General features: G+C 37.3%; 1 protein-coding gene across 11 annotated transcripts in view; it reads right to left on the bottom strand.

The window, feature by feature from the left end:
* The window catches only part of nrxn2b (neurexin 2b), a 661,917-nt gene that overhangs the window by 429,726 nt on the left and 208,297 nt on the right, over window positions 1–23,894 (bottom strand). For all 11 annotated transcript variants that reach the window (XM_063470250.1, XM_063470249.1, XM_063470257.1 and 8 more), the window contains one exon: window positions 18,299–18,316. In XM_063470250.1, the coding sequence (XP_063326320.1) occupies window positions 18,299–18,316 (18 nt within the window). The remainder of the gene's footprint in view (window positions 1–18,298; window positions 18,317–23,894) is intronic.

Genomic DNA, 23,894 nt, shown 5'->3' with positions numbered 1-23,894 from the left:
GCAAGATATAAAACTTCAATCACAAAACTATAAGGATCATCTAACATACTCGCTGCAATATTGTAACGAAAAGCCTAATACTTCAGTTATTTTCCTCTTTATTTTTGGCAACAGACTTCTGTCACACTGCATTTCCATAAATTCTGCTTCAGGCAATGTTGCAACCTGTCTTCTGAGGAGAGTTTCTGCTGTCACCTGCAAAAGCTCCTGTAATTTGTCACTTAGCTTAATATGCTCAGGAATGGTGCAATATTTTTGTACACCTAGCCTGATGACCTCATGTGATGGTGCAGAATTGGGAGTGCATTGTCCTATAAATGTGTCATTAAAAATATTAGATCACATTCATGCTTCACTTACAATATCTCACAGAGGGAACATCCCACTGCTTTTTACCTTTATTTTATTATCAATTTAATGTGCGACACAAATATAAAGTTTTGTATATTTGGACTTTGTGTGACTCTTGTGTAGATTTTTCCAGTATATGTCAGTAAACTGAAATGAAATGAACTTTATCAGGAGCTATTGCAACTAACTCTGTAACACTGAGCTGTAGACAAAAACACACCAACAGCACTAGGATTCATAACCATATAACACCCAACCCACACGGTGCTGCAATGATGAAGACGCCGTGTATGTCATGCAGAAGGTCGGCCACTCTTATGGATTTTAAACCATGTTACACAGTAAAGGCTGTTTTTCTCAGAGCCCCCAGTGAATCACAGCAGTCCACGGCCCATTTATCAAAGGTTGCTCATTGATAGCACATTGTCCTTGAGAGAGAACTCATTCTTAAATGCATGGTAGAGGTCAGCTGTAATAATGTCTGTGCAATGTATAGCTGGAAACATGAGAAATTACAAAGAATGTTTTGGACAAGTAGAATTTATTTGTGGTGAAAAGGATAAACTGCACCATAACTCACAACTATATGGGATTTTCAAATGACATTTGGGCTATGTTGCAGTTTTAAAAAACAAAAAACTGATTTTCAACGAAGGAATGTTAACGGGCTCATTCGCATCTGTTTTTTCTGGTTCATGCTTTATGTTTTTGAATCATGTTCACATATGGCTTCTTCTTTGCACGATAGAGCTTTAACCTGGATTTGCTGATGGCACTGTGAACTGTGTTCACAGACAGTGATTTCTGGAAGTGTTCCTGAGCTCATGCAGTACAAATCTTCTGATGGTATTATGTTCTGTAGATAATGAGACTTTCAAAGTCTTCACAATTTTACATGAGAAATATCATTCTGAAATTGTTTCACAATTTGTAGATGCAGTTTTTCCAGGATTGGTGAACCCATGCCCATCTTTATTTCTGAGGAACTTTCTATCTCTAAGATGCTATTTTTATGCTCAGTCATGATACTGACCTGAACAGTTGAAAGATGCTGTTTCTTTTAAGCCATTTTTAAAAAATGTAACAGTGATGTTTTCTGTTACCCCTTCAGATCTTGAGTTATTGGCAGCATATTTTAAACCTCAGGTATAAAAAAATCTTAGTGTTGTCTTTGATTCCTTTCTTAAATTTGACTCATGGATCAAATCAGTTTTTAAAAGCCAGAAGCCAGAAAGTCCACTTCTTTAATTAATGCTTAACTAAAGATAAACATTTCTTTCTATTGATGCCACAGAGAACGTTTGTTTTGTTGGACTGAGCAAAACACTGCTATCACAGATGAACCTGGTTCAAAATTATGCTGCTAGATTCCTCACAGGTACATGGAAGCGTGATTTCATCATGTTCTTAAATTGTTGCACTGACTTCCTGTGAAATAGGATCAATTTCAAAATATTGTTGCTCTCATATAACAGCTTGCATTGGCTATGCTGCTCCCACTGATCAGCACCTTCCAGTAATTTCCAATAAAGATTATTATAGTTAACTAATATATAAATATTATAGTTAAGTGTAGTTAACTAAAGCTAAACAAAAAATTTTCTAATTTTTAAACTGGAAGATTGTAGTTACTTAAAATACAAATAAAAACTAGACTAACTAAAGTAACTCAAACAATTTCTTGAACTTGGAAAACTAACTAAAATAAAAGATATGGGAGAAATATCCTTAGACTTAAAACTGTAGTCTGTAGTCTAAAAATAGTAACATTTTAGTAAAAAAAATTTAGACTTTGGAAACTGGATTTTCAGTCGTGTTATTTTTATACCTCTAATTATTTGCCAGAATTTTGCCTCTGAAATATGGCCTCCATACAATGATAATTAAAAAAAAGATCAAAGCGGATACTGAAATGGATAAAAACTGAACATAAACTAAACATTTTTTAACAATAAAAAGTCAAATGAAATAATAAAATCCACTCTGGAAACTAACTGAAGTAAACTGAAGTAAACACAAAACATCAAAATGAAATAAGATTAAAAAGTATATCGGAAATACAAAAGTACAGTAACTCTGTTCCTGATTCCTGATATGTTTTCTGTGATCTGTTGTGAATAAAATAGGGGTTTATGACGTATATGGAAGTCATTTCTTTCTGCTTTTAATTACATTTAACATAGCCCAACTTTTTTGGATTGGGGCTCTGCTGTTTTAGTTGTGTCTTCATGCAGGACAATGAATGTGTCAATTAGTTAAATACAAGTCAGTTAACAATAATGCAATCAAACAATAACAGTCAATAACAGTCAATAATAATAACTGCAAAAATTTCTTGATGCATTCTCAATCATCCAGGAAAGTAAATCTCCAAAAGTTGAATCTGTTCATCTGGATGTAGCGTTTAGTGGGAGAAAGGTTTCGTCACTCATCCAAGTGACTTCTTCAGTCTCAGTTGACTGCAGGTTTCCCCCAATCTTATAAGTACCTTTGCATAATGACTGAAACCAGCCCACTGAAGGAACAATGGGCTGGGAACGCTACGTCCAGATGAACAGATTCAACTTTTGGAAACTGCAAAAATTGCTTAAAGAGACAGTATCATAGATTATAATCAATCCATAAGCTTTTAAACTAGCAAGCAAGAGACCTGCAAGGAATCAATAAGGGAACACCAAAGTGGCATGAACATTGTGAAACTTTCATGTCACTTTGTTATTGATTGGTTGATTTATTTGTTTTTGTTTTACTTCACACTTTTTATTTATTTATTTTTTAAGAGTTGAATCAGAATTTCACCTTTTGATCACCGTCCAAATATGAGAGCCTATCAAATCAGACAAGTGGGCTGCAGGAAATGGCTGGACGGTTTCTCTGGACCACTGGCAGTTTTGTAAGACAACATAAACACCTGTCTAAGTTCTACACGACATCCCGGCCTGTTTTGAATTCCAGTCAAGGTGGAGATGGACTATATCGAGCTAGATATTTGTCACTGGCTGTCAGCGTTTTAATAACTGAGAGCTTCTCTGCAGTTTTCATAAATTGTCTGTTTCATTGTCCACTCTCAATGCCCCCCCCCCCGGTCAACATCTGCAAAACATTGTTGGCTCCCTTCTTCCCTTCATTTACATTTCTCCACTTCTGTCTCTGCCTCTTCCTTACATCACTGGCCAATCCTTCCTTTTCTCTCTCCATGCCACTCCCCCCCCTCCCATTTTCTCTCTAGCTCTATTCTAATCTATAAGACAGCTCGTGTCTCTTAAGTCACCCTAATCTTACAACATCAGCCCTGTAATGCGTCTCATTATGAGTTGTGGGCAAGGCAATCAGACTTATAAACCCTTACTCTCTTCCAACTCCCGCCTCCCTTAAATCCACTTTAATTCAAACTCCTCAGTGCTGCACTGGGGTTTCATTGGGTGTTATATGTATTCAAGGCCAAGGCTTCAGTACCATTCAGCTCTCACACACTTGAGCCACACACAAACACACCACCTGTGCTGTCTCATAGCATAGATTGGTACTAATAAATATGTCACTGGAGTGATTCCTTGAAAATATAGATTATGTCTTAAAGGTAGATCTCCATCCTTAATGCACAAAATTAGGTTGTATCCTGATTATTTAAGTCTGTAGATTTACACAAGAGAAACTCTCACAGACAGTGATATGAGGTTTTGCTGGTGTTTAGCTGTCTGTGAAAAACCACAAGCACATTTTAATTTATTATGTTTATGTTTACTATGTCATTCACATCACATGTTGGCTGCCATCTACAGAGGATCATTTCCTTCCCCTTTCACCCAGCCAGCCACATCAGTGATCACTGTAATTTGTAGATGTTTTATGCCTAGAAAGAGAGGAGGAACAAATAGAGCGTGGGCTGTCCTTTTTTTGTGGTAATTATTTCTTCCTGAGGTAAACCCCTTTTTTTTGTACTTTCGCTTTGTTTTTTTCGGGTAGGTCATCTGAGTTTGTCTTGGTGAATGGTTCTGTTTGTTCGTTGTTTGGCTTTAGCTCATCCTGATGATATTTTGTTCTCCTGTGTTATTGGATCTACTAAACAATAAATAGAACATTGTGCTTTAATAGTTTTCCATTGGTGCTTGAGGAAATAGCTGCCGCTTCCATGTTGTGTCCTGGCCCCCTAGATGGGCTGCACTCAGATTTCTTGCTTCATGGTCATTTAGTAAGTACTTTCTGTTTGGTTGGCTGTTTTTCTTTTCCTTTGGATAGTTTTGTGACCTCCCCTTCTTGGGAGAAAATAGAGAATTGCTAAAATGTAGATTTGCTTAATGTAGGCAATTTTGATGATATTCAGGTTCCCTACAGTGCCTCTGAAACAGAGCTGAAGTCTCTTCTGTGTGCAAAGCTGGTTAAAAAACATGCTTCCTGTAGAGTCGCCTGAGGAAGCCATGGCCGAGGCTACACCAGAGGCGTAGCAGATATGAAAGTGTCTGAGGTTGCTGAGGTGATCGGTGGTGTTGGGTCCGGCAAAATCTTGGACCCTCAGAAGGCGGTGATCTATCAAGAACCACCGCTTAAGAAGGTGGAGGAGCACACTAAGCAAGTTGATGTGTAAGCTACATATCTCCATATGCCACATTTACACCTGCTTCTGTTCTTCCATGTGCACAGACCACTACTGCTATGGGCTCTGATAACATGCAGCACCTAAAATTAGTTCCACTATTTCCTGAAACTGAAGCTGATTTATATGTCTGTGCTTCTGAGTGCACAGCAGGTTCACTAAACTGGCTAAAGGAGTTTTGGTCACTTTTACAATAATGTGAGGGCAAATGTGTACAAGCTTGTCAGCAAAAGACAGTTTCAACTGTGAAATTGTGAAGAAAACTGTGGTGCACACTTATGAACTTGTCCCTGAGGCTTATCAGCACACATTTAATAATTGTGGGAAATCTCCAAACCAGATATTTGTGGTTTGGTAAACATTTGATGTCAGGCCAATAAAGTCAAAACCCTGAGAGCTTATTTTGCTTGAAGAGTTTAAAAAATATTTCCCAAAGCAGGTAGTTATCTGCCTAAATGAGCAAAAGGTGACATCACTCATCAGAGAAGCAGATCTGTTTACTTTAACCCATAATACCATGTTCTCTGCCTCTGTTTGTCTGGGCATGAAAGTAGTTCAGGAAAGGAAAAACAAATCAACATAACTGGGTTGGAAAATAGTGCATGAGGTCAGCAGAAACCGTGACTGTTTTTTATTGCCATGAGCTGGGGCATTTAATTGCTGTTTGTACAGCAATCCAAAGAAAAAACAAAACAAAAAGAAAGAAACAGGCCTTATTAAAACTGCCTCTCCATCTGAAATGCTCTTTGAGGCTGACAAGAATCCTGATACTGAGGTAGATTCTCATTTTAAGCCATTCATGTTTGTTTCTTTGACTGGTGATGGAAAAAATAAGGTGCTAGCCACCATTCTTAGGGATACAGTTGCTTACCATTAATTTATATTGGACTCTGTCCTGCCACTGTCGCCAATGGCCTTTCTTCGAGCACCACTACACACGATGCACCTGCATTCACCCTTAGCAATGGGCCGTGTTAAGGTAGGAGTGCAACCCCAATTACAATTAAAGGCATTTCATTCATTTTAGGGAAATACTTAGCTGGAGGCAGAGTTTTACCTACACCTGAAGCTATTGACATTCTGTTTCCAACTCTGTCACTCCCACCTTGGAGGTGCCAAATGTGTTTCTAGTCTGGTTGATTGTCTCGCTCTCCGAGAGCTAGTGCTAAGTGGGTTGCATGTGAAAGAAAAAATAACTGGTGAGAAGTAGGAAGTAATTGGATAAATATAGAGGCAATATAGTGTGTGTGTGCATGTCTACTTTAAGATGCTGTCACTGTATTAGAGGGTAGAGAACTTTTTGCACACTAATTATATTTCTCCTTCACCTTCTGTCAATTTCTTTCATTGAGAGAATACAATTATCCCAGACCCACAGATTGTGGTGGTGAAGGTGTGTGTGTGTGCAAAACTCTACATCTAGCCAAACATCTTTGCTGTGACTTTACATCGGTGCTGGATAAAATGGCAGAAAAGAGAATCAAAGTTTATGAAATAAACCTGGAACGGCTGGCAAAGCTCAGCTTTTAAGTATTCTCTTCACTGTCCTAAAATTGCAGTGCAGTGTGGGATGCTACCTGCACATAAAGAGAAATAAACCTGACTTATAAAGACAGTTTTAAAAAGTGCATTCTGTTTTTCAAACATAGCACAATTTATAAGAAGTGACATAATACAAAAAAAAAAAAAACCTGGCAGCACCCAGTGCTAGCCCTCAGCCTCCCAGTAGATGCATCTGTGGTATGAATTTCAAAATCCTACATCACCTGCTTCTCAAGTTATGGCATTTACAAGACTTTCAGAAAACTTGACCCAACTTGATATTCAGGAGTGCTTTGGACCTGAACCAGAGTGGACAGTGATTAAAGTGATTACTTAAACATCCCAGAGACATTTTTCACACGCAGTTTAATATGATTGATAATTTGTGGTGTTTACACTTGTGTGTGAAGCTCTGTAAAATATTTCCTTTGCTTTGTGATGACCTTATTCATGTTTTAAATGAAAAAGTTTCAATATATATATAAGTTAGAGTAGCTGCTCAGTATGTCTCTTTCTGTCCTAGTCTGTCCTACTTACATTTCAGTGTTCTGCAAATGTTGAGATATGAGATATTTCGCATCTTGCAATAAATATTTGTATGTTCTGTGCCACTTTGTGCTTTGCCTGTTTTTTTTTTAAATTGAAGATCTTGAACAAAGTCTCAAGGTTCTTGCTGCTGACCTTCCAGTTTGTTTTATAAATACAGATCGTCCAAACTTTAGATGAGATCATAGAAAATACTTAACTAGCCATGAATTACAACATGAAATAAGTTTTTATAAATCCTCTAATAGCACACTCCCAAACAAACAGTTCATTTCATAATGTGTATCTGTATAAATGTGGATACATTCTAAATTGTTGTTATTTACTAAAACTGTTTAAATGACATGATGACTCATTAACGATCATCAATACCTTTTTTGTAATTAATGTAATACTTTTGTTTACTGGACTGTAACATAGTTTTAGCTTGGCAAAAGGCAGTTCATGGAAACCATGATCTATCTATCTATCTATATATATATATATATATATATATATATATATATATATATATATATATATATATACACACATATACACATATATACATATACATATATATATATATATATATATACACATGTACATATATACATATATACATATATATACATATATATATATATATATATATATATATATATATATATATATATATATATATATATATATATATATATATATATGGAGAGAGAGAGAGAGAGAGAGAGAGAGAGAGAGAGAGAGAGAGAGAGAGATTACACATATTACACTGTGTATGTGTATTGCGTACACACTGGCAGGATGATGCATGTTTATGATGTCATCTGTCCTCTGGAGCAGATTGGATTTAATTGGTTGGTCGTTTTCACAGCCACATGTCTCTTTTTTTTTTTTTTTTTAACAAGCACATCTATCAAACACACACACACACAGACACACACACACACACACACACACACACACACACACACACACACACGGCTCTAGTAAAAACTCAATCATCTCAGCTGCAGAGCAGTATTTACGTAATATTACACTCAATGAACTATATGAAATTTTGTCTGAGTGATTCATATCAAACTGTATGAGGACACTTAGTGCATAGACAGAGACATAAATTACAGTTCCTACCTGTCTTCATGAACATACACATTTGCAGCCACCTGTACTGGCCCTCTTGTTCTAACATTGTTCACCGAGGCCCTTACAGCATGAATCTGACTGTACAACGATAGATCAATGTTAGCCTCATGGCCTGGCTTTGTCTTACCCCTGAGAAAATATTGTGTTCTTCCTAGTTTGCAGGCCTTAGTAGCACTGATAACACTGTGAGTCTACTCGGCCTCCCCATTTATCACCTGCAAGTACCAGTTTACAGGACACTTTACTATATAGTACTAAGCACAGATTCTTTATAATAATTGTTTAAAGTTAGCCTTGTAGTTATGAGTAAAAGAAACAACAATAATTGGGCTCTGTTTCATCAGTTTCTCCATTTTCTGAGGTTAAAAGAGTCTAGCTGAATTCCAAAGCCATTGCTAAAATTCGTATCAGTGTTATATTTGCTATAAGACTTGGGTGATTTTGCAAGTAACAATCTAAAGTGAGCTTACAAATACATCATCTAGTTTTAAAAAGTTTGGACAACACTTTATTTAATTGACTCCACAGATTCTAGTTGTTTATGTAGGTTTTAGATAATCTTAGTAGCTACCATCACTTGTCAGTTTTTACATTTCTTACTGAAACAGCTTGCTACATATGGTAGCAAGCTTTTTCAGTAAGAAACTTTATTCAGCTTCACTTAAAAAAAAATGGATGCAGAAAATAAGAAACGACCGACCTCGTATTTCCAGGTTTCTTGCTCATAATTAAAGTCTATTTTAGAGTAGAAAAATGCAACAACTGAGGAATGAGTAAATTTGCCACTGTTGTGGCCCCGTCCCCTTCACAGGCTTATGAACTTTTACTGGAAAACATCCTGTTGTCAACCATCAAGAGAGATATAGACAGGTCAATGCAGAGAAAAAGAGCAGATGTGATGAAATCCTTTGCCATCCACTCGCATCCAAACATCCACACAGCAAACATTCACACTCTGTGTGAGATCACAAGCGGGGACCAGGGTGCTATCAATGCTAGCTAGTCCATCATAAAACTGCAGAGCAGCATTGCAGCAGCCTCAGTCCCACCACCAACTAGACTCCTGGCTCTTGTACCGGTGGCTGTGGAGTTCTTTTCTGTAGCTTTATGAGGTGGAATATAACAAACCTGGCTGCTGAGATGGTGGAATATAGATATTTAAAATCTTCTGTGTCTTATCATGCAGGGTAATAGAGATGAGTTGTGCAGTACATAAAAAGTATGGAAACTTTCTACTACAGTTTCAAAGTGAACTGTTCAACTTCTTTCCTTGGAAGTCACTGAAAGTCTTCTGTACTGACATCCCACATCAACCTACATTGCTAGTTACCAAGTACTTTTAAATGAACTCACAGTTTGAAATGGGCTTAATTAAAGTCGAAAAGCAACATCTCAAATATCCCAAAATTTAAGTGTATATGCGTACTCCATAAAACTACAGCAAGACAGACTGCACTGACTCTACAGATTATACCAGGGAATCAGTGATGTGAATGGTGTGCTTTGATAAACACAGAATTTGATGTGTTTACAGATAATGAGATTTTAAGAAGCTGCAGCCTCAGTCACACTTGGATTCCCAGTTAAAACTGCATGTACATGAAGGCAGAAACATACATATATGTTTATGCATGATGATCCTGAATTCCACTCCAGTCTTTAACCATGAACTCATGTAGAAGCTTGTTTGCACTAGAAATGATTAGACAAGGCCATGAAAAGCAACCCCCCCCCCCCCCAAAAAAAAAAAAAACAAACAAGAAAAACACAAGCAATGTGACTTCACCTTAATTGAAATTCAGGGTTTTGTTGAAGCAGTGGCGAAAATGAGGTGCTTTATTTAGTGCACTAAATGCACAGTACTAACCTAATGAAATTATTCTAACAATTAAAAGTAGACCACTAAGACTTTAATAAGGAACAATAATTTTTCTTTCATGTGTACAGTATACGTGCCTTTCACATGTGTATATATGTGTGTAGCTCAGTGTCTACTGCATGTATCCTGCTATAAGTGTGCATGTGTATTGGTTTATATCCAGACAGGTTGATTCATGAGACTCATTCCTCCTATTGGGTTCCCTATCGATTAGGTCGGCTGTGGCTTGCTGCTGACCGGAGCCTGAAAACCTCAGAGCAGTTATCGTTAACAGATACACAGTGGCTGGGGTGTATGGGGATCTGTGGGACCTCTGAAGACGTCACACGGCAAGTGGGGCAGAAAGGGGTGTGTTGATGCCACACTTACATATGAAACAATATGAAACTACACAGCGAGGAGGAGCAAGAACGAGACCACATGGGGTTGGCTGCAGTTAGTTAAATGAAAATAAAATGAGGATTAATTAAAGCCAAAAGACTACCACCATAGTCTGTTTTACTGACACAAAGGTTTCACCTATTTGATAAATGATGAGTTTACATTTAAAACTATACTCTAAAGAAACTGATCCTGATTACAGCTTTTACCAAATGTTGCTTGTTCTACTTTGTGACAGCAGAAGGCCTTTTATTTTTATCACTGTAGCAGCAAGAAGACAGAACTCAATTTTCACATTAGTATCTGAACAGATGAGATCAATACATAATATTGTAGTCAAAATATGCATATCTCACAACCACTTCAAAACAGGAGCACATAGCTTTCTAAAGTAAAAAAAACATAATTTATAGCACAATTTAATAGGTTTATTTGACATTTAACAATGTGTGTGTTTTATTGTTGTAGAAGTTTATTAAAGGTCTGAATTACACGTCTTTATTTTTGCTTGTTTTCATCTTGTTTTCCTGGCCTCACCCCAACTGGTTGCGCCAGATGACCGACCCTCCCTGTGCCCGTCTGAGGTTTCTTCCTGTTATAAGGGAGTTTTACCTTCCCACTTTCACCAATATGCTTGCTCAAAGGGGGTCATATGATTGTTGGGGTTGTGTCTGTTTTCTTTGCATTATTGTAGGGCCCCTATCTTACAGCGCTTGAGGAAGCTGTTGCTGTGATTTGGTGCTTTATATACTGTATCTCTATATGTGTATATATATATATATATATATATATATATATATATATATATATATATGTATATATATATATATACATATATATATATATATATATATATATATATATATATATATATATGTATATATATATGTAAAATTGAATAAAACTGATGTGAATTGGTATTGTGTGTTGATTGTCTCATGCTTTTGTTAAATTAGCCTTCATGTTTCCCTCTCCTCCTTCTCAGAAAACCTGATCTCTACGCAGTACTGCTGTGTAGAGATTACTGCGCTCACAGTCGATTACAGTTGGCAGGAGTGGACTGTTAGCCACCAACTCTGTCTGTCATCGCTTCCTCAGACCCACAGTTGTAGTGTCATGACCTTGAGGAAACACAGGAAAGTCTGTCTGTTTGTGTGCCTGAAAAATAAAACAGGACTGACATTTAGAGGCTGAGATTTGGGCAAATACGCTGAAAGAAGCGAACCTCTTAAACCTAAATGGAGTACTTCATAGTAAAATTACATTTGGTATTAAATTCATGTCCAAGTATGAGAAAAGGTAAGTTGAAAAGTTCATTTTATTTCCTTCTATTTACTATGGGAATGGATATCATCAAATCTGTTATTCCACTTCAAACCCACTCAGGGTTTAAAGCTTCACTACTCTTAGCAAAAATGTCATGATCCTTGCTTTAAAACCCCCTTTCAATTAAACTGCTTTCAGTATTAAAAAATAACATACAATAAAATAAAATAAAAAAATCACCAAAAGCAGAAAAATCTGATGAAAGGAAAATGAGCAGCAACAAACCACTGACTGAGCTCACTCATAATACCACACACTATACACAATGGAACCTTTGTTTTAAAAAATAGGGAAGTGTTGTTGCCAAATTAAAGTCATATGAGTAAAGGTGCATGGATGTGAATGTGTGATGGTGTGTAATAATGTATGCGATTGGCCCCAGGGTAGTAACCAGCACCAGCTGTTTGTAATAAGCTGTGGCTGGTAATGAACACACCCTCTAAGCTGTGGAGCTTCAGGGCGCAGAGGCTCATCCACAGCAATGGTCTGATCCAAACTTAGCAAACACCCCTGCTGCTCCCATAATATAATCAAATTACTCTTTTTTTCCCTCCTCAAATGCTAGATGTTGCTTAAACACACGCGGAGTTAGATCAACAGAATAGATGTGTGATCAACCTGGACTTGACACAAATGGCGAGGACGTGAACTGATGGGGGTATAAATTGGACGTGTTTTCACACCGCATGCACTAGTGTCCTCTCCTTAAAATGCATTGTTTTATTTGAACCTTTCATCTCTGTATACTTGTTTTTCTAGGATTTTCTTCTACTTGCTCTTGTATGCCCAGAAGACACTGCAGTTGTTTTTTTTCTTACAATCTGCTGCACGTTAGCCCTCACTAAAAGTTAAACATACCTTCAGCCTCACATTAAAACAAAAAAACATCAAAATATCTGTCATAAATTCATTATCTTTGCTTCAGTAAAGCTTCCACTGATGAAAAAAGTCTTTCAAGAATACTGATCAAATCCTAGCTCATTAGAAATTACAGGGAGTAAGTCGCCTCTATACTGAGATCTTTCAACAAGATGGAAAAATAAAAAAAAAAAAGCTTTGGAGTGAAGGAAATCATATCTGAGGGCTCGTGGTCTGTGCAACTTCTCTTTGATTTGAGGATTAGAGCTATGGACTGTTCGTTGCTGTCTTAACAATTACTCTGAGGCTAATAGATGTGGACATCATAAATCTTCACATGCTGGCATCAATGTGCATCTCGCAGAGCTCTACATCTCTTATTTCTAACATGTAGTCTCACACTGTTAAGCAGAATACAGCAAGTTCAACGATCACACACTATCAACCCGCCATCATTTATAACAATCCAAGGCAATTTCTCAGCAGTCAAGATATTACAGTTTAATTTATTTGTTTGAGGCAGGACAGAGATGAAATATAATGGCAGTAAGTTTGACTGATTGCCATGTCAGAGATCTCTCCAGCCTCTGAAGAAAGGCTGGATGTCAGCAGAGCAGTTACATAGTCACCAATAGGAAGAGGAATATTATAGAAGTCATTAATGTTAATAATAGTTTTTCTAGGCCACACTGCAGTCAAACTAAATATACATGCTGACTCTTATTTGTCCTGATTACTTATTGATATAGGCCTGAATATGTGGATGTCAAAAAACTTCCAAAAAAATCCAGTCCCTGCCAGACCCCACATTAGATATTACGCAGTGGCAAGATAAATATTAGCTTAGGCAGGTTAATTAAAAAACAATATCCTTCTCAAAATTAGCCTGCAAGAATAAGCCTCAGTAGGAATCACACAAAAAAAGGTATTCGACGAGAGCTAAAGAGCGGAGTACACAAGAAGAATTTTGATAAGGTCAATAGCCATTTTACAAACAGCTGTAAATCTTAGTTCAAATGTGCATCCATAAAAACGCCACTGGAAAGTAATTGTATTTAAATCAAGAAGAAAAAAAATTACAGTATTTTTTTTCTAATAATCTTAAATAGAAGAATATCCATCCATTAGATATCCAAATCTCTGCATCCTTAAACTTTTGTTGGCTCAAAATTTTGATATTTAAGTCAACACTCAGTTAAGACACAGTGGGGCATAAAATGGCATAAATGGTGCCTCAAATGGAGCAAATGAGTGGCCATTTAATTGTAGTGAGTTAAACTGGTTCCCTGTGGTAAAGGATAAGAGCCGGACGCCTTGAGTAGTAATTATCTCAGGTAGCTATCTCATTACCATTCTCCTTTAGTATGTAAATTTGGCCACAGGCTTCAGTTTTTATTGTGGATTGCCCATTTTGTTGTGCTCTTCCCAGCCTGTGTTATTTATCAGGAGGCAGGGAATACCTTAAGTACTGGTTACATTTCCATGTATAATGGAATGTTTTTTTTATTCTATTTGCCATGCTTTAAAAAAAAAGAGAAAAAAAAAGACGTATGCTTTTTGCACAATTTGTCCCCTTTAATGTAACAGAAATGTACAAAATACACATCTTTCTGTCATGATATCAACTAAGTAAACGGTTTACAAAATGTTCTGTTGTTGCAGAAGCAAAAGCATAAATCCCCAAGTGCTTCCATCATCTGAGAAACTGAAGACCCAGTGGATTAAAACCACGAGGGGCATTCTTAACAAATTATGCAGCTAATGTGGCTTTTATCATGAGGACTGAGCCTGTACAGGCCAGACGTACATCAAATGCTATGCTAGTTATGCTACGTTGAAAATGTGAAGTTTGGTGAAAAATTATATATATTTTTTTATTTTATTGTTCCATTAAATTTATTTTAACGTTAGCAATAAATTCAAATTGTTAGCTATTTAGACATTTATAGCCTGTTATTGTAATGTACATAACAAGATGTAATTTCATAATAACATGATGTCATTTTTAGAATATCCACATATATTTAGAAGGGATATATATATATATATATATATATATATATACATATGCCTATATGCCATCAGTGCAGAAAATAGCAGTAAAAACATAGTTCTAATAATCACTTTATACTTCAGATCAGTCTTTTTATTTTGAAGGAGAGGTCAGAGGTCAACACACACATGCACGTTCTACCAAAAATGGTAGGCACCTCCTTGGTGGAAGTACCTAGTTTTGTGCAGACTCTAACATTATTTTGATGCCAATGATGGTTTTTCATTGTCAAAATAGAATTAATGCTTCATTTGAATATCTGCATCCAAAAAGTCCATCAGAATATTAGTTATTGCCAGAAACGCAGTTTTAGGCTGCCATGCAATTTATTCCACAATAAATTACTTTCAGTTTTAAAGGTGGTACATTTGAATACATTTGATTGTTGGCACAATCAAATGTTAAAGCTTTGAGTTTTTATGTTTTTTTAGGAAAAAAACCCCATAAAAACTCAAAACTTTAACAAGTTTTCTATGAACTTGTGTATAGAACATTTTAGTTGTATAAAACCAACAAACAAACAAAAAAATCCACTTTCTAAGTGGCACCATCCACCAGCTTGAATCCCTCATTTTCTATTCCAAACTGTGGATGTGTGGTTAACTGAGCATTCTTTGTACCATGTGTAGTGAGTAGGCCAATCCCATTGCAGCATCAGCATGAAGAGGCTTTTGCTGGCTCTGACTCGCCTGAGGTTGGCATTCAAAGGAAGGAGAGAGAAAAAGGGGAAGAGATGCTAATCATCTGATCTCTGGTGAACAAGGCTTGAGAGAGAGAGCGAGACAGAGAGAGGTACACAGAAAGATGTCTGTGCTTCTGCCAAAGCCATTTTTTTTTGAGTCAGAATGAAATACAGCAATAGGATAAGGATCTCTGCTTATAGTCAGCCTCCCTGCCTCCACATCTAAGGGACAACAATTATCTCTGCCACAACCTGCCTCATAAGCCTGACAGGGAAAAGAAAAACAAAACACACAAAACAAAAAACTGGACCCTCTAGAAAAATACAACATTAACTAGTGGCAATAATACACATCTCCACACTGGCAAATGGCTGTGTTTCCTATATGGGTTTAACTGTACTTAATGAATTCTTACAAAATCCCATGGGAAAGATGTCAGCGTATGTGCAAATCTGTATACCGCACTAGTATTTTGACAGCTTATCAAGTTTGAAACAAACTTGAAGAAAACAAGCACTGCACGTTTGGACCAATCAACTGACTTTTAGAAAGCTGCAATGTGAAGTGCTGCAATCGCAAGTTGTTACTGCCTTTCAAGACAGTGTGACTGTGTCTATCAAGTAATCAATGAAGTACTGTTTTATATACAGCTTATGTTTAAAGAAAGCCTGACTGATGTAGGTTCGGCATATGGGCTACAGTGCAACCTTTTCACTAATTAAATATTGCATGAAACAGAGTCTGCAGAACCAAATGAGTTGATGAGTAGCTACCTTTTAGTGAATCCTCCAATATCTACAGGATCAAAGCCATGTTGACTTTGCAGACTGGTGCAGAAATAGCTTATATCACAAATCAAAACTGAAGTATAGCGTTGTTCTTTGCCCAGTGGTTTAAATGAAGATGAAACTGAAATTGCACCAGCTTTCCAGATCAAATTTGAATCAGTTTTAATTTCTTCCCCCACTTTGAATCTTGATTCTTGGTGGGTGGTAAGGACCTGATGTGCTACTGGAGTATTTTTTCTCCACTCTGCACAGTAACCCTTGGGATGAACTTGTCCCTAACTAAACCTCTAGTCCCCACCCAGTTTCCAAGCTGCCGCAGTCAGACAAAATTTCGAATTAGTATTCAGACAGCATCAGATCTCTGGGCCAAACACTCGCTGGACAAACCTTGACACACACACGCAGGCACACACACACACATTAACCATTTATGTATGAGGATCAGGAGACATGCTTCAATTACCACAGTGCAGAACTCACAGGGGAAAATACACCCCAGAGAATGGGTTAAAAACCTCTTTATCATCGCTATGTGAGAATAACTGCACATTATTTTTCTCATTACATGCTACACATTTTGCTGTGCTGTAGATTACTATTGCAGGTTCATAATGCATAGTGGGTACTGCAGCGAGACAAAGCTAATTATTAGGAGGGAAGTGATAACACTGACACATCACTAAAGCAATAGTTTACTGCTACAAAGTGCTGCGAGCTAGAGTTTTTAAATTCACACATCTCATTTTCTAACTGTTTCAGTGAGGTGTTGATACATCTCATTAGTCTGACCGCGGCTGCTGTCGTACCCCTATCCCAATCCTTCCTCCTTCATCTGTTTTACACCCATTGATTTAAAATTAAGTGTTTACAGAAATCTAGCGTACTGTGACATGTCAGCATATTTAAAGACATATTTATAGACAAAGCGTCCATCTATGTTAAAATAAATTATTTGACACTATAGAGAGCTGTAGAACTAAATGAGTTCAATGAAGACAGCTTTTCTTGGCATTTGCTGGACAGAACCTAAAACCCTTATCAGAGGCAATGTAACCCACGCGTTCTTCTTAAGGCGCCATGCATGCTCACATAAAAGGGGATATTTAATGCGTCATTTGACTCTTCAGTCAGGAGTAACAAGTTGCGGAGAGACACGAAGGATATAAAACCTGGTGTAAGCGAAATGCAGCTGAAGAAGTGCATTGGAGTCTGACACTGTGTTTCAATGAAAGAAATGCAATGCACACCAACCAGTTTTCTAATCTGTTCTGCTTGCTCAAAACAATCAGTTTAAAACAGACTTGGCAACAAATCAGCATATCTCACTAACCCATTCATCCTGCTTCACAGCACACCCCTCAGAGCACCTCAGGCCAACCAAAGAACAAGACAACAAATAGAATTTGACCATAACTCTGAATTTCCTCTCAGAACTTCACTTTGAAAGGAAACCTTTTTTTGAAATTTTGGGCAGAAGGCAGCAAAGAGAAGGGCAGCCATTAATGGCCCATTATAAAAAGGAAAGCACTAAACTATGGTAATAAATGAATGGAAGCTCATGGCCAAAGTAACAGGAATCTTTTACTAAAATCCATACATCAGACTCTGAGCCCCTGCATGAATCATTTTATGAGGTTGAAACTAAAAAAGGAACAACTCCTTGAATTTTATATCACGATAAGAAAGCCAGTGCAGTAACATACATTATTCAAACAGAATTATGTCTGGGTTCCCAAACTGGCTAGTCACTCAATGGGAGCTTTAAAATTTGCATCTACATTACAAGGCGGTGCAATTTATCAGACTCCCAAAGCAGGAATTTAGAGTTTGATCTTTTCACAGTAAACTGTTAGAAATCCCCATTCAATATACAGTGCAAACAACTATAGAAGGTAATATAGTACACAAAATCAAATAAGTGTGATGTGTAAAGAATATAAATGAGAGGGTGAAAGGCAGGAAGAGGAATGTGTTTCTATTGAACAGTGTCATTGCTCAGTGTACACTAGCAGTGCAGAATTCAAAAGGATAATTAGCAGTTGGTTTGCGTGGATGTAAACATTCACACACAGCCGACTACACTGTGTAATAAAGATCGTCTGTAACCGATCGACTGTCGCGGAATCGAGGTGAGCGTATATGTGGCAAAAACAAAGAAAGATGTTGACTTACCAACTTGAGATGAATCACCTGTAAGCGAAGAACAAGAAAAGACAAAAGGAAAAAGATGGATCAGTTTAAACAGCAAAGCCAAATGTCACTTGCACCGTACTCCTGCTCGCATAAAAAATAGTCAAGACAAAATGAGATATAATAGCACACAGAAAAAAGAAAAGTCAGAATGCAATTAGCATTTGAGGTCTACCAGAGCACTGTTTCACACATAAGCCTTAACACAGGGCTGCTAATTGAGACGGAACAACTATCAAGGCTGTATAAAAGTCAGCATTCATATTGTGTTATAAAAAAGGTCTTAAAGGTCAAAAGAGACTCTTTCATGCAACAGCTAACTTCTTGACATTCACTTTCATCTCTCCTGTGCAAATAACTCATCCTTCAGCGGGATTCAAACTCATTTAAAAAGCGAGTTCATTAAAAAAAAAAAGATTCTCCATGGCTTCATTTATTATGCATCTGTGACTCTCAAAACACCCGATTATCCAATTAAGCCTATTTTTATTAAATAAAAGCAATCTTGCAAAGAGGTCGAAAAAAAACCTATGGGTACAATAAAGAAAGATAGTTGTATTCAACAGTTCACTAACATACACACGACTCACATACACGTACAATTCAATCTGAATAAAGATCTAGTAAATGCAACATCACAGCAAGTTAGAGCTTGCTTGTGCTTTTTGTTACCTGCTAAAAGAATGACATAGCGCTCTACCCTATGATGCTAACTATACTGTACATTATACACAGACTAACTAATGCACATTAGACCCACCAATCACCACACTGCTTTGGATCTGATCCAATGCTCAATAGGTGATTCAAAATAAATGAGAGAGAGGGGGGAAAAAAACATACATAATTTCCATCTGAAATATTGATCTATGCTGTGGGGGCAAATCTCCAATTAAAAGATTGGAGCTACTACATTAGCTTGTAGGTGAGAAGTATTAAAGAAAAGTATTAAAGTATTAAGTATTAAAATACTAAAGAAAGTATACAGTAGTTGCTAAGATCATTGGGGACGGGGGGTTAAATGGAAAGCTAAACATTAATGTAAACATTATGGAAGCTAACACCCATATGTAACACTGTGACATACAGGATTTGAAAATGTTTTATGATTTATTTGGGTGAAATGAAGACCGAAGAAAATAAAGCTGTCTTGTCCTCCTTATAGGTGGGCTCTCTTTATTTAAAAATGCCTTCTTAAAATCATGAAAATATACATTTTGCGAGCTTACTCAAATGCAAAAAGTCAAGAGAGGACAATTTATACCTCAGTCCAACAAGCTGTTGGTCAGAGTTCTCGTATATTGGTGCCAACTATAAACAAAGCGGCCCAGAATAGGCTCTCATCCATATTGGCAAGATTGCTGTCATTAGATGTGTGTGGTGAAAAGAAGCTTCCTCAGTCTCAACACATGGAGCAGAACAGGAATCCTGGCCAGAACAGTTGGACTGTGGGGGCCTTTGCCTTTTTCTTTATTTTAGGTCCCGGCACAAGATCTGGAACAGAGCTTAAATGTCCAGACTAGCGGATGAAGGCGACGGGCAAAAAGGTGCCAGAGGAATAAACACAATCAATAGGGCTCAGTCTCCCAAGGCTTGTTTGTTAATATCCTGGATTCTGACAAGGGTATCTCCTGCTCCTGAGTGTTATCAGCTGCCCTGCTCACTCTGCAATCGCCAAACGTGCTTTCAAACAAGCAGTGTAGCCAATGACAAGCACAAGTAGGAATTGTGTGTGTGTGTGTGTGTGTGTGTGTGTGTGTGTGTGTGTGTGTGTGTGTGTGTGTGTGTGTTCGAGACAAGAAGGCAAAGACAGTGGAACTGGGCAAATGAGACAGCTCATCTATCATGCCTTTCCACTTTTCCCAAGCCAAAGTGAGCACACAAGTGAGAAAAATAAAGATGTACAAAGTGGCAAACTTGCTCCTATGTAATACCATGTTATGGCAGCTGTGTACAAATATAAAGTTATGGAAGCCCTCTTAACAGTGTGGGACACTGAGCTGGGGTAATCATGTTTTAGTGAAGATATATCATTCTGGAGAGGTGATAGGACCCAGGGGCAGAGCCATAAAGTCAGAAGTGACCCCCGTAGTACAGTAAATAACCCCAGCTGGATTCCAGTAACAGTAAGGCACTCATGAAGATATTTCATAAAGGAAACATACTGGGACCAAGGCTGGTGATCCACAGTGTACTAGCAAGCTCCAGAGCTGAGTTGGTTTTTGTAACCATAGCCAGGTTTTCTACACTGCATGTCACTCTCAGCACCTCCTGCTCTGCACTGCTTAGCTGTTAACCATTCTTATCTATGGCACACACAAAAGATTGAAACAGTGCTCATTCCTGCACACAGATAAACGTACACCACCAACTGTGTACTGACTTTATATACTGTAAAAGATACTGTTTGTTCTCATTTTTAAGAAACAAATATAAAAAAAAACCCCACCAAGATGGGACCAACTTGGACTGACCTCTACAGATTGTATGTGTGCGAGTAAACTCGATATGAACGAGTAAATCTTTGTGTATGTCTTTCAAGCATTTTCCGCTAAAGCTTTAAAACCAGGGGTCCCCAATCCCAGTCCATGAGGGCATGTGTCCCTGCAGGTTTTAGATCTCACCCTGGGTCAACACACCTGAATCACATGATTAGTTCATTACCAGGCCTCTTGAGAACTTCAAGACATGTTGAGAAGGTAATTTATCCATTTAAATCAGCTGTGATGGATCAAGGACACATCTAAAACCTGCAGGGACACCGGCCCTCGTGGACTGGGATTGGGGACCCCTGCTTTAAACCCTCTTAACCGAACGCTACTGTAACCACTTAATAAATTAATGTACCTACAAATCTATACGTGTTGAACTAGATCACTACATCCATAACAGTTTGGTAATGTGAAATGTTATCATCTAAAAACCATAAAGTTAAATATTTGAATGACTGTACTGAAGCAGTGAAGCTTTTATTTCTTGTCGTTTGCGTAACTGTCCAATGATGAAAGGAGCACGGTGAATTTCAAATTGAAAATTCCTCATGTTGTGATGTAATTATGTGTTATCTCTAACCTTTGAACCTTATGGACAAAACTTCTCATGTTAGGCTCTGTTTTCAATCATAAATACATTTTTATCATCCAAGGAGAATCTTCATAGTATTTATTTACGTAGGAATTCTTTAATTAGGCTGTAACTAATCACCACTTCAGATACCTCTATACATCAGGGGTCTCAAACTCGCAGCCCGGGTGCCACTTGCAGCCCATGTCACCCCTACTTGCGGCCCGTATATTGAAGAGATGAAATATAACGCAATTTGGCCCTTGAAGTTACTTTTTTGTTAGGGAGGATTTGTTGTTGTTGACTGTAATGGTAAAATAAGTTCCTTAAAAAGCCAAAAATGAGTTAATATGAAGGCGATATGAGCAGAGAGCAGAAACATGTTGAGGTATTGGCTGTGTTAGTTCAGTGAGAGACTTATTTGTAAAGGAGACAATTTTCACTAGCACTCAAAAGCTAATGTCTGCATTTATTTTGTTAAATATGAACAAAATTATAGCAGAAGTGCTGCCACGTGTCTGGCACGAAAGAGAGGACCAATTTGTTTATTTGGTAGTTTAATGAAAGGGTTCAGTTAATTAAGAGCGGGAAAAAAATGTGTTCATGTTTGCAGTTTTGTCTTGTTATACAATAGTGGAAATTTAAAAAGCAAGCATTTTTGGAAATATTTGTGAGTGTTTTCTTGTTTGTTTGTCTTTGTACTAAAGTGGCCCTCACATGAGATGACAGTGCCAGCAGTGGCCCACAGCTCATTTAAGTTTGAGACCCCTGCTCTATATGTTTGATTCAGGACAGATTTTAACACCAGATGCTTTTTCTGATACAACCCCAAAGATGCACCCAGATCAGTGAGTTAAAGACCCCTGGCTCAAATGTTCTCTTTTTTACACTGTACCTTAATAAAAAAAAAAAAAAAAGAAAAGTAACCATCACAATACAAGAGGTTCACCATAACCTCTAATGTACTTTGTTTTTTTTATTTGGAAAATTAAGCTGTCATATGTTTTCATTAGTTTGTTTTTACAGTTTTTGCGTGCACGCACGCACGCACGCACGCACACACACACACACACACACACACACACAGGAAGTTGCCTTCTTCCTCTCTCATCTTCATCTCTTTCTCTCTGTCTGTCTGTTATCCTGGTTAGCTTCTCTTCTTTCTCCTTTTAGCACCTCTTTACAGTACCATAGTCCTGCTCCTGGATAAAGAGCCCAGAGAGCTTTTATCTGGAAAAGCACTTTTGGGATGTGTCCACTTAGAAGAAGAATAAACTTTTTTGTTTCTCAAAAACAAAAATTAAATAAATAAAATGATAATTCAGGTAAAACAAAACCATTTTTCTGGATACTCGCTTCTTTGGTTGCGACTTGCAGCTGGCCATATACAGGTGAAGGCAGACTGGCTCTTTCATTTAGATCCAGTCTAACCTTAAGGTTATATATATCCGTTATCTATTGTGACTGTGTGCCACTAACCTCTAATGATATATTTTTAAAAAAATTATAAATATTATTTATATAATGCCGAATCGATTATCCGGTCCAGTCCAAAGGAGCTTTGTGTTATCATCTGGAATTGAACCAGTGATATTTTGCTTGCTAAGCAAGTGTGTTAACCACTACACAATGGAAGATAAAAACCTGAGCGATTGAGCAATTAACATTTTAGTTCAAATTGAGTTAGTTGCACTTGACAAGTCAAACTACTCTGACACAAATGTTATGATTACACAAACATATATGCAATGCATTCACTCTGTGCTGTAATTAAATTGGACAAATCTTAATAGTTGGTTACATTAGAAAATACAGGAAGTAAAAACAAAACAACTTAATAAGTTTTAAAGTTACACCTTTCTAAGTTTTCTAAGTTATTTTAAGCCCCTGCTATTTTTATACTTACACCCACAAAGATCATTTATGTTTTCAGAGTTGCTACTTTTCAAAAAGCATGCGAGGTAAAAGACAGAGATGGTATGTGTTAGACAACAACATAAACAACCCGTCAGAAATAAAGGATTTCAGTAAAACACTAACTCAGCATGACTCCTAGTTGAACTGTTTCACAGCATTTATTTCATCTCACCAGCACACTTCTGTCTACTGACAGAAACACCAACTAAATGCTTCTTAGTGTGGTCTCCTGCAATGAAAGTACAACTAGAAAAGTTTGACAATGTCAGTCAGTGCTATACACAGATTAATAATCTTTGGCTTTGGTGGAAAATGTATTAAAATGGGGCAAATGGCTTTGAATTTAGTGAGTTGCTGAGAGACTGTAGGAAAATTCTTACTCATACAGAGGTGTCAATGCAACTATTGCAATTAGTTGGTGTTTACATCAAAAGTAAGAGAGAGGGAAAAAGCATGCATTCTATTTTGATGAAGTCTTATAGAATAAGTGAAGAATTTTCATTTATTAAGGAAAATAGATATACATAGTTGGCTATGTATCCAACTGTAAGGAATAAAACCCCCTGTATTCCCACAGAGGAGGTTCACTGCAGACAGT

The sequence above is a fragment of the Pelmatolapia mariae genome, linkage group LG3_W, assembly GCF_036321145.2.
Source record: "Pelmatolapia mariae isolate MD_Pm_ZW linkage group LG3_W, Pm_UMD_F_2, whole genome shotgun sequence".
In the NCBI taxonomy this organism is placed as follows: domain Eukaryota; kingdom Metazoa; phylum Chordata; class Actinopteri; order Cichliformes; family Cichlidae; genus Pelmatolapia; species Pelmatolapia mariae.
This window is presented reverse-complemented; position numbering and strand designations above follow the sequence as displayed.